General features: G+C 49.0%; 1 protein-coding gene across 1 annotated transcript in view; it reads left to right on the top strand.

Annotated features, from left to right (window-relative positions):
• JAKMIP1 (janus kinase and microtubule interacting protein 1) overlaps positions 1 to 17,523 on the top strand; it is a 146,436-nt gene that overhangs the window by 87,572 nt on the left and 41,341 nt on the right. The window contains exons 4-8 of the mRNA XM_046656784.1: positions 2,448 to 2,657; positions 3,565 to 3,684; positions 7,065 to 7,211; positions 8,141 to 8,281; positions 10,120 to 10,179. Coding sequence (XP_046512740.1) covers positions 2,448 to 2,657; positions 3,565 to 3,684; positions 7,065 to 7,211; positions 8,141 to 8,281; positions 10,120 to 10,179 — 678 coding nt within the window. The remainder of the gene's footprint in view (positions 1 to 2,447; positions 2,658 to 3,564; positions 3,685 to 7,064; positions 7,212 to 8,140; positions 8,282 to 10,119; positions 10,180 to 17,523) is intronic.

Here is a 17,523-nt window from a genome sequence, read left to right as displayed (position 1 = left end):
TTTCGGGCAGATATTCCCGCACCCTCATTGTATACATGAGGAACCTGAGACGTAGAGAGGTTTTGTGACTTGCCAGAGGTCACATGGCCTCCTGGTGGGAGCTTAGTCTCGGGTCCATAACTTCTTACTCCTCGCATGGTGCTTTTTCCTCTGTGCCAGGCTGTTTTGTATCAGATGGCTCTAACTGTTCCATTGGGTAACCAGGGTAGCGTGCGTGTTACATTGCCTTACATCCTGGCCCACCGATAGTGGGTGCTTACAGATATGTGTTAACCAAATAGTGTCACAGATGTTATATCTTAAAGGCTGTCCATTGGGGATTTTGTTGAAACCATCCTTACTAAAGCATTAGTGTTCTTCTCAGAACCTTTTGTGTACCTTTTCTCAAATAGAATTTATTCTAAATCCCATGATGATACAGTAATCACTGTAGCTGAAACTATTGTGATTTTTGTCAATTAATGAAACTCTAGTGCTTGGGAAGTTTTCTCTTTGAAGGGCTGTGTTAGTTGCTAGGGCTGCTGTAACAAAGTGCTGCCGACTGGACGGCTTGAACCACAGGAATTTAGTCCCTCGCAGTTGTGGAGGGAAGTCTGAAATCAAAGGGAGGCAGGACCAGGCTTTCTCTGAAGGCTCCAGGGGAGGATCCTTCCTGGCTTCTTCCAGCTTCTGGTGGTTGCTGGCAGTCCTTAATGTTCCTGGGCTTGTGGCTGCATCACTCCCGCCTCCATCTTCACATGGCCTTCTCCGTGTGTGTCTGTGTGTCTCTTCTCCTCTTATAAGGTCACCAGTCATAAGGGCCCACCCTACACCACTGTGACCTCATCTTAATTAATTATACCTATGACAACAACCCTATTTCCAAATGAGGTCACATTCTCAGGTTTTAGGAAGGACATGGATGGGGGGAAGGTGACACTATTCAACCGTTATAGTGCCCTGGTGGGGCAGTTTCCCAGCTGTTGGCTTTGTGTCCAGAAACAGATGAAGTGTATGGCCTGGGGCCAAAGTTTCCTCTTCTGTAAGCTTCTTTCTGCTTGGTTTCCTCCCCAGAATACTGGGCGAGCCGGGGTTGGGGTGAGCTGGGGCTTACGTTGAGGTTCACATATGGAGAGGCTGAGGTCTTTTGGCAATCTCAGCAAAGAAGTCAAGCAACCAGTTAGTGCTGTGATTGTGGGGCTCCGAGAGAGGTCAGGGCTGGGAAGTATGTTGAAGTGTCAGCTGCGTATGGGGGTTGTCGACACAAATAATCCATAACCAATCTATAAATCAAAATTGGGGTGAGTTTATTATGAGCCAGATCTGAGGACTAGCCTGGGGCCTTCCTTCCCCAAGGAAGGAAGGGCATGAAAGAAGTGGGGTGTACAGAGTGGTTATATACTGCCAAAGAGCATGTGTCACATATGATAGGCATGTCCGTTTTACAACAGCCGTGAGATTGCCTAGTTGGCACACAGCAGGTAGCCGGTCTGTTGTCTTGAGTTGGGTGGTCACAGAGTGGGCACAGTGATCGACCCCCAGCCTAGGGAGAGATGCCTGTCCTTAAGGAAATGCCAGTGTGGGAAGCTGCGTTTTAAGGGCATTTGTTCTTGTCTTTGGGACATAGCAAATGCTTAAAGCAGATAATATAATACATGCTCAATGGCCATGTCAGGCCCTTTTGGAAAAACAAGGTCGGGCCGAATTAGTTTTGCACCAAAAAGCTTCCTCATATGCTCCCCTATATCCTATTGCTTGCCGTTTGTTTCTCAGGGTGTTAATGTTGTAGGTGACGCAGCTGCCGGGGGAAAGGTACAGACCAGGAAGAGGGCCAAACTTTGGAAGCTCCAGACTTTAATGGCAGCCAGGGCAAGGCAAGTCTGTAAGGAAGATAGAAACTGAGACATCATCGTGGAGGGCGGGAGGGGCGGGAGAGGTTCATGAAGCAGGGAGTGGGTGACAGTGTCAGATGCTGGTGAGAGGGATGGTGGGTTTGGGGGCCAGGAGAGCACTGGGGGCCTTAGCAAGAAAAGCTTTGGTGGAGGAGTCGGGGCTATGACCAGCAGGAGAGGCTTGAGGAGTGACTGGGAGACGAAGAGATCAGCCAACTCTTTGAAGAAGCTTAGCTGCAGGGGTTGGGGGTGGCTGGACGGGCCGGTAGGGTCAGGATTTTATTTTATTTTATTTTGGGAAGAGAAATGTGAGCATAGATAAATTTCAATGGTAAGTGTCTGGTTGACTATATAGATCCTTGAACCCATAGTCTGTTCCTCCATGCTCGGGGGCAGTGGTGGGGGAGCAGGGCCTGGCCTGTGGACTGCGTTCTTTCTCTGTCCTGAGTTCGCCAAGTTCAGCTGACCCTGGACCGTGGGACTGCATAACCTTTCTCTGGGCCTAAGGCCAGCAAGGGAGAGATTTCCCTGGTCATGAGCCCCTACGGTTAATTGCTTATTCTTTCTCTTTTTCAGATGGATGAGATCAAAGGGAAAGATCGTGTGATTCTGGCCTTGGAGAAGGAACTTGGCGTGCAGACTGGTCAGACCCAGAAGCTGCTTCTTCAGAAAGAGGCCTTGGATGAGCAGCTGGTTCAGGTCAAAGAGGCTGAGCGGTACCACAGTAGTCCAAAGAGAGAGCTCCCACCTGGCATAGGGGACATGGCAGAGCTCATGGGTGTCCAGGTGAGGGGGACAGCCGCTCATGCAAGCTTCGGGGCCTCAGAGCTGACCACGCACCTGTCCTTCCTCCTACTGGGCAGTCTTCCAGACAACTTGCCTGCCTTCCCGCTCCCTCCTTCCGTCCTTCCCTTCCATTTATCTGTCCCTCCTCCCTTCCCTCCCTCCCCCATTCCTCCCCCAGTTTGCCGGCATTCACTATGTCTAGGCACTGAGAATATAGAAGTGAACGACTGGCTGCCTTTGCCTCCAGTGGGCTTGGAGCTCAGTTGAAAAGAAAGAAACAAAGACATCGATGCAGAGTGTACAGTAAGAGCACAGAAAAGGACCTGGTCAAGACAGGACCTGACTTATAGTCAGAGTCCTGCAAGATGAGTAGGAGCTTAGCCAGCAGACAGGGGCATTTGGGGCAATAGCTTGGTACTTAAGAGCACAGAAGAGGCTGAAGCAGCATTTATTCATTCATTCATTCATTCACTAAGTATTCGAGTATCTGTCATGTGTGCTGTACACACATACCATATGAGGTGCTGGCATTTCAGTGGTGAGCAAGATGGACCCAGTGCTTGCCCTTGAGGAATGTCCTAGAACGTCTGTGATGGGCCTTTGCAAGAGAGGCACAGAGGGCGGGGGCCTAAAAGTGAAGCTCCCCAGAGGCCACGTTCAGATGTTTGGGAGCCTTTGGAGGGTTTGAAGTCTCGTCACCTTTGAGATGAAGTCTTTCTGCCGGTCGCTGGCCGGGCTTGGGGTGTTGTCCATGTTGCTTGACCTCGGGGAGTCCCAGCATGGCGTACAGTCCTCCTAATGAGGAGGTCACCTGTTATGTCCTATGAATTTTCTAAGAAGGGTCCATGGAGTGCTTTGAATCATTTAAGCTTCTTCAAGGTACATTTGTGTCTTGACTCTTTTTTAGGATCAACATATGGACGAGCGAGATGTGCGGCGATTTCAACTAAAAATTGCTGAACTGAATTCGGTGATACGGAAGCTGGAAGACAGAAATACCCTCTTGGCAGATGAGAGGAATGAACTGGTTGGTAGTCAGCCCCCGAGAGACAGATGGTGCCTTGTAGGATGCAAGGAAGCGGCCCTGGGGCCACAAAACACGCCTTAAACATAAAGTTCATGCAGAGGCCTTCTGGTTTTCTTTACTCTCTTTCTAATTTCTTTCTGATTAAAAACCTAACGTACACTCATTGAAGAAACCTGGCACTGCCCTTTGTTTCTGCAGGAGTTTATCCTGAGCAAACAAGTGGAGAAGGTCAGTGAGAAGCATGGAGAGGATGTCCTTGCAGTGTTGTTTATGATAGAAGCTGAAAACAAAGCCCAACAAAGCGAAAACCCAGCTGTTCAACACTCAAGTAGTGGGCAAAGCAGTATGGAACATTCTACAATGAGCTGCAGGCAGTCCTTAAGAATGATGATATAGATCATATTTAATTACCATGGACATTTGTTCACAGTAAATTAAAAGATAAAAATAGTTTACAGAACAAAAACACACTGTCACCCTGGATATTGGAAGTTGTTATAGGTAGTGTGACTGGATAATTTTTATTTTTTGCTTATCTGTTTACTTTCTTTTGCTTAAAGGTTTACGTATTTCTAATTTAAAAATAATGAACGTAGACTTCAGGTTAAAAAATAAATCTAGTAAAAATAGAAATTCCTTGAATATGTTTAGATTTGCTGGATAAACAGCTAAACTAATTTTTATGTAGTGGTAGTCAACACATAAAATTCTTGATAAATGCCTCATAATATTTGTTCTAAATTTCATTATGAAAGTAAGCATATCTATATAATATTTGAAAAACGTGGGAGATGAAAAGTGTTAATAAGTGCCATCTCTTCACAATTTTGATAGGATCAAAATAAATTCATTTCCTTCCAGTATTTTTTTTTTCTTTTTGAGAAAGGTTAGCCCCGAACTAACATCCACCACCAATCCTTCTCTTTGTTTTTTGGGTTTTTTTTTGAGGAAGATTAGCCCTGAGCTAACCTCTGCTGCCAATCCTCCTCTTTTTGCTGAGGAAGACTGGCCCTGAGCTAACATCTGTGCCCATCTTCCTCCATTTTGTATGTGGGACACCTGCCACAGCATGGCCTGACAGGCGGTGCCTAGGTCTGTACCCGGGATCCCAATAGGTGAACCCCAGGCCACCGAAGTGGAGCACGCACACTTAATGGCTACGCCACCAGGCCAGCCCTTCCTTCCAGTATTTTTAAAGGTGTCTTTTTATATAGCTTCCATCAGACTGCACATCTAACATCATGTCTCCACTTTTCACTTTAAGTATTCATGAGCTAAAAAAATCCCTCCTGAGCTGCATAATAGTTTACTAAGTGGATTAGAAAAAAAATACAGTCTACACTGAAGTGTTTAAAGTAAAAATGGAGAAGCTCGCCAGCACTTCTGTCTTCAAATCATGACGGGACGTCTGCCAGCAGCTTGAGGTGCTTGTTAACAGGTTTCTGAGGCTTCTGTAAACATACTCCCACCGAGAGGCCTTTTTGTTTTGTGCTTACAACAGGGGCCCCCGTGTTGTGTTCAGCCACTTGACTAATGGGGTCCAGCGCTCCCCATCAGTGCACAGAGATCTCCCCGTGTCTTTTCCACGACTGCATCGTGCTCCGCTGTGTGCGCGTGCCGTGGTCTATTCCGTCATCCTCTACTAGGGGATATTTAGGCCGTTTCAGGTTTCTTTGCTTATAAACAATGCCATATACAAGAAATATTTCTGTCTTTACTCATTTATTTCTTTGGGGTGGATTTCCAGAAGCAGAATGTTTGGGTCAAAGGTATATTTTATATTGTAATGGCTACTGTCAGTGTTTTGTCTTAACTTTCTGAGCCTGGTGACTGAAAGCAGGGGTCTAGGTCAGTCCCCTGTCTTTGATCCTTGGTTCTAGCACTTTCTGTGTGGCCATGAGCATATTACCCCAACTCTTTGTGGTCGGGTTCCTTGTCCATGAGATGAGATGGGGATGGGGCCCCCTCCCAGGGTTGTGGTGTGGGCTGAATGAGAGAGAATGTCTGGATGGGCTTAACACGGCTTTGGACACATGGTGAGTCCTTGACACATGCAGCGGCTGTTCCTGTGGTCATCGTGACAGTGATGGATATTTAATTGTTTCTAATTTTCATCCATTAAATTAACCCTGAGAAGACTATCACTACGTGTTTAATTCTCACAACAAGTCCATGAGGCAGGTACTATCATTATTCCCATTTTATAGATGAGGAAGCCAAAACTAAGAACTTGGCCATGGTCATGCAGCTAGAAAATGAATGTGTCACCCAGGACACTGTACTCAGAAGGAAAAAGTGGGTGCCTCTAGTTGTACAACACCCCCAGTCCCTGCACTCTGTCCCCCTACCATTGTCATTTCACACTGGACTAGCCTCCACACAACAGTCAGAGTGATAGTTTGTTCTAGAAGGCAGACCTGACCGCAGAGTGCTCCTATTTCAAATCCCTCAGGGGCCAGGGGTGGAAATGAAATGACAGAGCTCTCGATCTCCCTAAATCAGGCTTCCCCACGCCTGCACCTTCTCTGCCCGTCACCCTACATTCTGTGTTCCCGCTGGACTGAGTGAAGCTGCACAAACAAGCCGTGTTCTCGCGTGTTCTGAGCCTCTGGATGTGTGGTTCCCCTGCCTAGAATGTCCACCTGCACTTGTCTCACTGTGTTCTTACCACTGTCTTTGCCCTCTTCCCTTGTCTGTTGGATGGGTACCCCTGTGATGTCATCCCTTAGACCCAGTCCCCAGCAAAGGTCCCGGGCACAAGACGGGCTCCCCAGATGCTGATCATGTGAGAGAGACTGGAGGACACCCTGCACAGTAGGGACTGAGCTCAGAGGACTCAGAGAGCTCCTCCTGGTGTGGATGCCGACATATTTATCTCTGTACCCCCAGCACTACGCCTGGCATGGAGCGAGCTCAGGGGTTATCTGTCATCTGAAGAGTGTCGCGCTTTCTGCTTGTCTGTACTTGGGTAGGAATGGTGGCCAGGAGGAGCTAAGTAGCTGGATTGACCTTAATGCATGTGACCCATGACCTCTGGGGGTTATGCCCAGAGGTAAAGGAGGTGTGGACTAGTGGACACAGCGCAGGCCACTTGCCAGCAGGGTGACCTGAGGCAGATGTACAGGCCTCCCGCACTGGGCTGCAGCCTCCTCCTGTTGCCTTACTCAAGGCCCTCTGAGGCTCGGGGGGGATCCTGCTTTTGGAAGCTGGGTGTCTGTGGGCTCTTTCTGGTGTTTGCACTGCCCAGGAAATATGGTCCTAATGGTGGCAGCTTCAGTCCTGAGGAACGCCCGGGTTGGATCTCTCCTGGCCTCCGTGGTGTGATGTCAGCCATCCACTGGGTCTTAAAGCCACCTGGCCTTCTGTCTTTCCACCTGTAGCTGAAACGCTCCCGTGAGACAGAGGTCCAGCTGAAGCCCCTTGTGGAGAAGAACAAGCGTATGAACAAGAAGAATGAAGATTTGCTGCAGAGCATCCAGAGGATGGAGGAGAAAATCAAGAATCTAACGAGGGAGAATGTGGAAATGGTAGGTCATCATCCCCTTGGGACTAGCTCCTGAATACTCGTCCGCATCTGAGATTCTCCAGCCACTGACCCTCACAGTGCACATTCCCCAGGGCGCACCTCCCACCCGCCTCTCCGAGGAAGCCTCGTGAGCAGACTCAGGCCGCACCCACCTCTCCCACTCTCCAATTCTCCAGAATTCACAGTGCCATGGGCCCCTGGGCCTGGAGGGAGACGCCCCAGCTCTGTCTCTACCACCCTGGGTCCTTAGACACCTCTCTCATTCTCTCTGTGCATCACTTTCTTCATCTATAAAATGGGAATGAAAATATCAACGTTGCAGGGTTATCGAGAAGATGGAACGATGGCATAGAAAGGCCTTGCAGAACACACTGCTCGTTGTGGAAGCTCAGTGTGTGAAAGCGGTTACCATTTTTGCTCTAAGCTCTTTGCATAAGGGCCTTTTATTTGCTGCAAAAAGCATGATTGGTCTTTGTGGTCAGGTGGTGTCTTGTAGTTGATGGTTGAGAGAATACCCTGAGATTCATTGTCCAAACCAGTGTCAGTCACCGCCATTTGACAGCTGAGAAGACCTAGGCTCTGAGAGGTGGAACCGCTTCTCCCCGTAGCCTCACAGGTCCGGGTATGAGTGTCATCAGCAGGCGTGGTGCGCTCTCCTCCCCCAGCTTCCTCCTCCAGCTTTCAAGGCTTGGTTCCAAGTCTGCCTCCCACCCCTAATGCCCACCCAGCCCTTTCTCTCCACAGGGGGCACTGTCAGCCGTGCCTCTGGCTTGGTTCTGGTCTGAAGCTGTCCACTCCTCCAGCTTGGGGCCTAGATGGCTGTCATCCCTCCATCCATCCCTCTATCCGTATCCCTGAGCCCACAGTCTGTGCCCTGACAAATGCTGTGGATGAGCGGCCCTGCAGTGCTCTCTCCCCCTCTGGCTGCAGAAAGAGAAGCTCTCGGCCCAGGCGTCTCTGAAGCGGCACACTTCCTTGAACGACCTCAGCCTGACAAGGGACGAGCAGGAGATCGAGTTCCTGCGGCTGCAAGTGCTGGAGCAGCAGCATGTCATCGACGATCTCTCACTGGTATGTCTATGCTCCATGACAGCCCTCAGTGTGATGCCAAGTGACGTGTGTCAGGAATGGCAGTGGGGCTTCAGGGCGATGCTGCTGAAGCAGATGGGGTCTCACAGAGCTCATCCTGTGGTGAGCACCTTCCTGCCTTATTCTGCCAGGAAGCAGCCTTGACTGCATTTAAATGGCATTACTGGTACCTGGGAGCAGTTTCCATGGCTACTCTTTTTCTCAAATCTTCTCCCCAGTTTGCTGCCACTAGGAAGCAGCATCAGTTTTAAGAATGAATCTTCTGGCCTTTACAGAGTGGGCATGATCTCTCCCTGAGAAGTCTGATTGTTTTTAGCTTAGTGGTTACAGACCGTGAGCTTGAAAACCTGAACCTTGTAATCAGACCGGAGTTTGAAGGACTGTGTATGTCTGTGTATAAGATTAAGGGTGGGTGAGTATGTCTTAAGTAGGTGAAGTGTTATAACCAGAGAATTCTGCAGCTCCCTGTGAAAGGAGCATAGGTACCAGTAAGGGACCATCTGCAGCGACCTTTAGCTGGATCTTAGAAGCAAAATGTGTTCTGCTGTTCTGCTTGCTCAGGAGGGAATGTGCTGGTTTAATTTATGGGTCCTCACAGCGTAGAAAAGCCAGTGGTCAAAATTCTAAAAACGTCTTTGACGGTAATTGTCAAATTTACTCTACTTGCCTAGCTCTCTCTCTTTAATTCCCTCCTTCCTTCTTTCCTTCCTTCAACCCAGCCACCCAGACTTCCCTCCATTCTCCCTCCCATCCCTCCATCCATCTTCCCATCCATCCATGCCCCCATCTTCCCATCCTCCCCTCCGTCCTTCCATCCCTCTTTCCATCCATCCCTCCATTTCTCCGTCTCTCCCTCCCTCCGTTCCTCCTTCCCATCCTCCTCTCCTTCCTTCCATCCTCTTTCCATCCATCCCTCCATCCCTCTCTCCCTCCCTCCATTCCTCCTTCCCATCCTCCCCTCCTTCCTCCCTTCTATCCATCCATCCATTCATCTTTGCTTCATTACACAAAAAACTTGATGCAACATAGGATGAAAAAATGCATTCAATAAAATGATAAAGTTGAAAGAGGAATAATAAACAGATACGACTAGAGAAAATAAAGATAGTAGCATCAGTCAAAATCAGGAGGGACAAATGGGCGGACTGTAAGGGCTAAGCACCAGATTTGTCCCTGCGTTTCCTGGCAGCCAAAGGGAAAAGGAAGATTTGATTAGGAAGGAGCAAATCGACTGGTTCTGTCTGGGGCTGAACGCTGCTACTGTTCACAGGGGCCATTTCTACCGACAGAAGCCTCCAGGCCCCCACCGTCTCTTGTTTCTTTCTTCAGGCAACACTGCATGTTGGGTTCTAGCCTCATATAGCGGAGCAAGAACCTGAGAACAAGACAGACATAAAGGCTGTGCCCTGGCCAGGAGGAGGCCCACAGGGATTTGGCCCCAGCTCTGCCTGAGCTCAGAGCTGCAAGCTTCCTCCCTCTCTGCTGCCGTCCCTGACAGGGTGACCGTCTCGTCAACACTGCCTCATGCTTTACAGCTTCCGGCCCCCACAGTAGACAAGCTGGAGTTTTATGGCGCTGGCAAATTTTGGCATCTTTTTCTGGGATGGTCTAAGTCCGGTTAAGAACTTGAGGAAATGTTGTTGCTCTGTAGCTCTCAGTTCTGAGAAGCAGCCATCACTTGGGTGCTGAGAACCTGGTTTAACCCAAGCCCAGTGCAGACAGGTAGACATGGCAGCTTCGTAAGTCACATCCTTTAAGGTCCAGCTTGGTTGGTGTGATGTGAGGCTGGCTGAAATGCCAATAGTTGTGTTTCCTTCTAGGAGAGAGAACGGCTCTTGCGCTCCAAGAGACATCGTGGGAAAAGCCTGAAGCCGCCTAAGGTGAGCCTGCAATGGCACGGCTGCTCTGCTTTGTCACTGTGCCAGGACCTGCCGGGCAGATGGTCCAGGGAGAGGGGAGGCACAAGCAATCCATGGAGGGGTCGTAAAGGCAGAGACACTCACACCTCTGCGCGTTTGATGGTGGAAAGCCTGTCACTGCTGTCTCTCAAAGCAACGTAAATTATAGCCGTGGACCCAGGTATTATAATTTATTCGTGGAAGACTTATGGCTGAATTCTGTATTAGGTCTCAGGGTCTGCTCACCCAAAATTAAAGACATAAATACCTAGACCTTTTGAAGGATTTAAAGGACACTCAGGCTTGGTTTATAACATCTTATATCCTATTCTGAAAAATCAGGAGCTTTGCACTTATTTGGAATAATGCAGAACTGTGTTCTTTTTGGAAGATGTAGTTTTACAGAGATAGTGTCCAAACGTCCTGGTGGAGAGAGGCGAGGTGGGCATGGAAAACACAGACGCCCCCAGGGACCGAGCTGGAATGTAAAAGAGCAAATGGGCAGATATAAAAAAGACTTCGTTTGCATTAAAATCCATTTAGACATATTTTTCACTTCCGTGAAGACATGAGCCTGCTCTCCTTTTTATGGAGCCAGATGTCCCTCCTGGTTCATCTTTTGATAGAGATATGGTCATAGAGAAATATTTCTCTTCTCTAAAGAAAACAGCAGTGTAGATGTGATGCTGAATGGCCTCAGATATATGACTTTAGTATCAGAGCAGCAGTAGGGAGTGGTGGGGACTGTGGCAAACTGGGCCCCAGTACAGTTGCTGTAAGGAAGGGAGCCAGGCGATGTCAGATATTCTAGTCTTTGAAGAGAAGTGGAAATCCTTATGCATTAGTTTCCTAGGGCTTCCATGACAAAGTACCACAAACTGGGCGGCTTAGAACAGCAGAAATTTATTATCTCACAGTTTTGGAGTCTAGAAATCTAAAATCGAGGTGTTGGCAGGGCCGCACTCCCTCTGAAACCTGTAGGGAAACCCTTCCTTGCCTCTTCCAGCTTCTGGTGATTTACTGACACTCTTTGGCTTTCCTTGTTTTATAGCTGCCTAACTCCACCCTCTACTTTTATGTCTTACGCCCCTCTCCCTGTGTGTCTCTGTGCTTTCACATGGCCGTCTTCTTATGAGGCCACCTATCGTACTGGATCAGGGGTCTACCCACTCTAGTATGACCTCATGTGAACTAATTATATCTGCAATAACCGTACTTCCAAATGAGGTCATGTTCTGAGATACTGGGGTTAGGGCTGCAACACCTCTTTCTTGGGAGACCCAAGACAACGCCTAAGACCTTATTCTATGTAAAATTTCAGGATTTTACATATTGGTGCAAAGGTTTATAATACACACTGTAGACCAAATAAAGTCTATCTGGTGCAGCAGCCAGGGTAATGTCATCCGGTCTGTGCTCGTCGATGGCTTGCTGTGTCCTGGACACTGGCTGAGTGGTTATTCACACCATCTCGTTTAATCCCACAGCAGCCCTGTGAGGTTGGTGTTACCTTTTCCATGTTACAGTTTCAGGAAGCCTAAAGATATAAAATATAGAAATAATTTAAAGAGACAAAGTAGATTGACAAGGCTGAGATTCAAACTCAAGTCTGGAGCTCTGAGGCCCGAGCTTGTAGCATCAAGTTAAGGTGAACGAGGTGCACATCTGTGTGACGTTAGAAACTCAGAAGTGGGAACTTGTTTATTTTCACACGCATATTTTTGCTATGGAAGTAGCATAGCCGCACCCTGGACTACCAGGGAAGTAAGAAATGACGCGTCTCCCGCAGCACCTCCCAGTGCGATCCGTGTCGGCATTTTGATGCAACCCCCCACTCCTCGCCCCGCTCCGTCTTTTTTTTATAGTGTAACTGTAGCTACAGAATGCAGTTTTGCACCCTGTTTTTACTTAACATTATACTGTAAAGCACTTATCCATGTCATCATGAATATACATTTTTATGGCTGCATAATCCGTTGAGTAGATGGGCCATCAATTTCTTGCCCAGCCTGCATCTGTCGGGCAGGTTTCCTCCAGCCCCTTGCGGTTGTGATAAGGCCATGGTAAATGTGTTTATGCTTCACAGACAGCTCTCTCCTGGCCAGGTCTACTTTTTTCCCTGAGTGTCGAGCGTTTCATTAAGTGACTCGCCTTTCCCTATTTTGGACTTTCTGCTTCTGTAAATGTCCCCACAACGAACTCCTTTTGTCCAGAAAGCTGCATCCACTATCTGGATTGTTCCACAGATGGATTCCCAGAAGTCGAAATGTGGCTCAGAGAGTGTGAAGGCTTTGATTAAGAACATATGCGTCGCCCCCTGCCCCGCCCTTACAGAAGGGTTGCGTCACTTTGCACAGCTGCCAGTAGTGTATGTGAACGCCATTTTCAGCATGGGACAGACGTTTAAAAAGCAACAACCTACAGGTATTCAGTGTGTCCCATTAACAGAATGTGCTGTGGCATTATACACCCCATAAAGCTTCTAAGTAGAGTCTTTGGGAAACCCATTGTGGAGCCATGACTATATTTTTCAAACCTGTATCAGAATGCTTGGAATAAGAAAAGATTACGTTTTCCCTTTTCCCATTTCTGAATGTGTTTTTGGGAAGAGAACTTTACAAAGGACTAGAATTGACTTACGACTTGTTGGGTTTGCAGGTCCAGCAGGCGAGGGGGCCGGGGCTGCGTCCTGCTCACCATGCCCTGTGCACTCCCTGGCACAGAGCAGGTGTCCCTGAATAGCTGTTGACTGAATAGCGAACAACTTCTATTGGAAAAATGCATTTGCACGACACTGGATTGTCCTGTTTGGTCACTTTAATTAAAGTGGTTCAGTGTCACTTGAAGGCCAAGTTTGGGAATCTCTGTGGGAATTTTTCTGAGCTGGTTCTGGGTCTTTCCAACTTACTGTTTCTGTGACCCACCAGTATCTTTTCTTTTTCTCGAGGCTCCATGTAGATAGTTCCCCCCATGCTCCTGCCTAACCCCAGCACTGTCCCAGGCAGGCGGGAGTGGGTGTTTGGATCCCTCAGGGAGCTGTGCTCAATCCTCAGGGCTGCCTCTCTGGCCTGGGTGGCTTGCCTTTCTTCTCCCCCACAGGCTGCAGGGATTCAGTAGTTTCTTTCTCCCCCCAAATGCCTCTGTGCTCTCTGTCCCTTATGCATCCGTGTGCTTTACCACTGTGCTTGGGTCTTTACTCAACAGAGTATAGTGGTGGATGCGTTGTAGGTTCCAGAATTTTCCAGAAGTCTGTCAGCCCGTCCCTGCTCTCTGGCCCTGACTCCCTTTTGGAAGGGCTGTTGCAAGCCCCCCTGGACTGTGCAGTTTCCCCTGAAGGGGCTCCTCCGATTCCACCCCCTCCCCCCGGTTTGCTGAAGACCTGGCTAGGGCAGGGCAGTGATGTCAACCCTTGTCCTTCACATCCCTGAGGGCTGCTGACTCTGTCTCACTGGGCTTCTGGGGACAAGATTGGTGTTAGCTGTCTCTGCCCGGAGAACCTGCTAGTTCAGTCCCCACTGAGGGGTTGCTGGAGAAGGAACCTGAGCAGTTCCTTGGGTCCTGTGTTGGGAGGCGGGCTTGTTCTGCAGCAGGTCTGGCATCAGGGCCTAACTGTAAAGACTCCTCGCCAGGGCGCAGGCGGTAAGTTACGTTGCGGCCGTTGAAAAATGCTACCTAGCAGCACAGAGTTGTCTCAGTAGAGAGCTGGGCAAATGCACAGTGGCTGAAATTAGTAGTTTGCTCACATGCCTTGGTTGAAAGCTGGGCTGGGCCTCTTGGGTGAGGCAGCGTGGGAGTCAGATCCAGCACCAGCTGTGCTGCGCTGGGCTCCGGGAACCTCAGTTTCCTGGTTCTTACAGTAGCATCGCATCCAGGAGATTAAATGAAGCTTCTGGCTCTATGCCTGGCGTGTGGTCAGGGATCAATAAATTATGGTTTCTCTTTCTCCATTCATTTAAAGCAATAGCTTTCTGTTGGAAGGCCTGGGAAATGCAGATTCCCAGGTCCTGCCCTCCTGCCATTCTAATTCATGTCACATGTTTTTAGAGAGAGACAGCCTTAGATGACAGTGAGATGCGATCTCGGTGCCCTTCAGAGAGTACCATCCTGTGAGGAGGGATCCTGGGAAATGTTGAAGCGCCACCAGAAGCACAGGCCCTTCCTCAGGCCAGCTGCAGTCCCTCTTCCCCAACGGTCTGCTGTCACAAGGAAGTGGCTGATGCCTCAGGCACTTCTGGCAGGTCACTCCTGGTTGGTGGCTCCAGGTCCACTCTGTTGGTCATCAGGGCCTCTCCAGACTTGACCCTGTGCCCCCCAGGCCAAGCCTGCTGCCTGTGGAGGGCAGGCCTGGGCACCAGTGTGCAATCAATACCTTTGCCTGGCGGGGATGCCCAAGCATTTGTCATCATGTGCACACATTTTCCATTTTTAAGTAGCCAAAAGGAATCTTTTTTTCCTTTTGTGGATGTCTCCACTTGACTCTGTTCCTGGACAGTCCTTGCCCACGGCTGTGTCATCAGCCCATGAGCGTGGTGAGGGCTGAGTCATGCCTTATTTGTCCTGCTACACGCAGCCCCCAGCATAGCACCCCCACCCTGTGGGGCTCAATGACGTCAACAGAGTGAACTCTCAGTCGTTTCATGTCTCACCTGTCTGCGAGCCTCCCTGCCCACCTGTCTGCAGGGCTCCCTGCTCACCTCCCTGCCCGCCTGTCTGCAGGGCTCCCTTTCCACCTCCCTGCTCGCCTGTCTGCAGGGCTCCCTGCCCGCCTGTCTGCAGGGCTCCCTGCCCGCCTGTCTGCAGGGCTCCTTGCCCGCCTGTCTGCAGGGCTCCCTTTCCGCCTCCCTGCCCACCTGTCTGCAGGGCTCCCTTTCCGCCTCCCTGCTTGCCTATCTGCAGGGCTCCCTGCCCGCCTGGCTGCGGGCCTCCCTGCTGGCCTGTCTGCAGGGCATGCAGCTGGGGGCTTTTTCTGGGCATTTCATTCCCTGGAGGACACAAGGGCTTGTTCTCTCCAGGCTGGCAGTGACCCTGTTACCTGCTTCCTCCTCCACTACAGCCTTCACGATTCATTTCTTACAGCTTGATCAAAGAGAGAGAGGAAGCTGGTGGTAGGACCCCGCACTCGCCTGGCCAGGTGGGTGGCCTAGCCCCACGTCAGAAGCACAGGAGGCCCCTCTGGGAGCAACTCTGTGTCTCACCTGCTGGGTTTGTGGGACTCTTTGGTAAAGGACTCAGGGGAAGATTTGGGTCCTGGAGATAGAACACAGGGACAATTATGAAGACACAGAGCCTGTGACCTGGGCCGTGCCCGGGCAGCTAGGCAGCACAGCCGTGCACACAATCTGCACTGTCCCAACCTGGGGTAGCATTGCAGGCTGCTGGACAAGGAGGAGTAGCAGAGCTGGGGGCCTGACCTTCCCACAGAGCCTGCCCAGGGCACCTCATCCTGGATAGCAATGACCATGGGATGTCCAGGCCGTGCCTGAAGACTTTGAAATAGAGAGGAAGTTATAGTGGTTCCAGGCAATGTATTCAAGCGGGGCAGGAAACTGCCATGCTGCTAGGAATGAGCATGGGGTGAGCCTCGGGCTCAGGAGAGGAGCTGGGAGGCTGGGCTGCAGGCTCCTGGGCCTCCTGCCTGATGTTAGGAGGGGACTCCAGAGTGGGAAGGGGGTGGGGCATAGGCTCCGTGCTTCCAGCCCCACCCCTCTAGGCCCTGCTTTCTCATCTGTCCCCCGCCTTCTTTCAGGCCCTCATCTGATCCATCCTGGCTGCTTCTGCTGCTTCCCAGTGTCTTCCCTCCCCTCCAAAGCTGCCGGAAGGATCTTTTCTTTTTTTTTATTAATGTTATGATAGATTACAACCTTGTGAGATTTCAGTTGTACATTTTTGTTAGTCATGTTATGGGTACACCACTTCCCCCTTTGTGCCCTCCCCCCACCCCCCCCTTTTCCCTGGTAACCACCGGTCAGATCTCCTTATCAATATACTAACTTCCACCTATGAGTGGAGTCATATAGAGTTCGTCTTTCTCTGACTGGCTTATTTCGCTTAACATAATACCCTCGAGGTCCATCCATGTTGCTGTGAATGGGCCAATTTTGTCTTATTTTATGGCTGAGTAGTATTCCATTGTGTATATATACCACATCTTCTTTATCCAATCATCAGTTTCTGGGCATGTAGGTTGGTTCCACGTCTTGGCTATTGTAAATAATGCTGCGATGAACATAGGGGTGCAACGGACTCTTGAGATTTCTGATTTCAGGTTCTTAGGATAGATACCCAGTAATGGGATGGCTGGGTCATAGGGTATTTCTATTTTTAACTGTTTGAGAAATCTCCATACTGTTTTCCATAGTGGCTGTACCAGTTTGCATTCCCACCAACAGTGTATGAGGGTTCCTTTTTCTCCACAACCTCTCCAACATTTGTCGTTCTTGGTTTTGGATGTTTTTGCCAATCTAACGGGTGTAAGGTGATATCTTAGTGTAGTTTTGATTTGCATTTCCCTGATGATTAGCGATGATGAACATCTTTTCATGTGTCTATTGGCCATATTCATATCTTCTTTTGAGAAATGTCTGTTCATGTCCTCTGCCCATTTTTTGATCGGGTTGTTTGTTTTTTTGTTGTTAAGCAGTGTGAGTTCTTTGTATATTATGGAGATTAACCCTTTGTCGGATAAGTGGCTTGTAAATATTTTTTCCCAATTAGTGAGCTGTTTTTTTGTTTCAATCCTGTTTTCCCTTGCCTTGAAGAAGCTCTTTAGTCTGATGAAGTCCCATTTGTTTATTCTTTCTATTGTTTCCCTCAACTGAGGAGTTATAGTGTCCGAAAAGATTCTTTTGAAACTGATGTCAAAGAGTGTACTGCCTATATTCTCTTCCAAAAGACTTATTGTCTCAGGCCTAATCTTTAGGTCTTTGATCCATTTTGAGTTTATTTTGGTGTGTGGTGAAAAATAATGGCCAATTTTCAGTCTTTTGCATGTGGCTGTCCAGTTTTCCCAGCACCATTTGTTGAAGAGACTTTCTTTTCTCCATTGTAGGCCCTCTGCTCCTTTGTCGAAGATTAGCTGTCCATAGATGTGTGGTTTTATCTCTGGGCTTTCAATTCTGTTCCACTGATCTGTGGACCTGTTTTTGTACCAGTACCATGCTGTTTTGATCACTGTAGCTTTGTAGTATGTTTTGAAATCAGGGATTGTGATTCTGCCGGCTTTGTTTTTCTTGCTCAGAATTGCTTTAGCAATTCGTGGTCTTTTGTTGCCCCATATGAATTTTAGGATTGTTTGTTCAATTTCTGTGAAGAATGTTCTTGGGATTC

The sequence above is a fragment of the Equus quagga genome, chromosome 3 (genome assembly GCF_021613505.1).
Source record: "Equus quagga isolate Etosha38 chromosome 3, UCLA_HA_Equagga_1.0, whole genome shotgun sequence".
Taxonomy (NCBI): Eukaryota; Metazoa; Chordata; class Mammalia; order Perissodactyla; family Equidae; genus Equus; species Equus quagga.
Note: the sequence above shows the minus strand (reverse complement) of the source record. Positions and strands in the feature narration are given on the sequence as shown.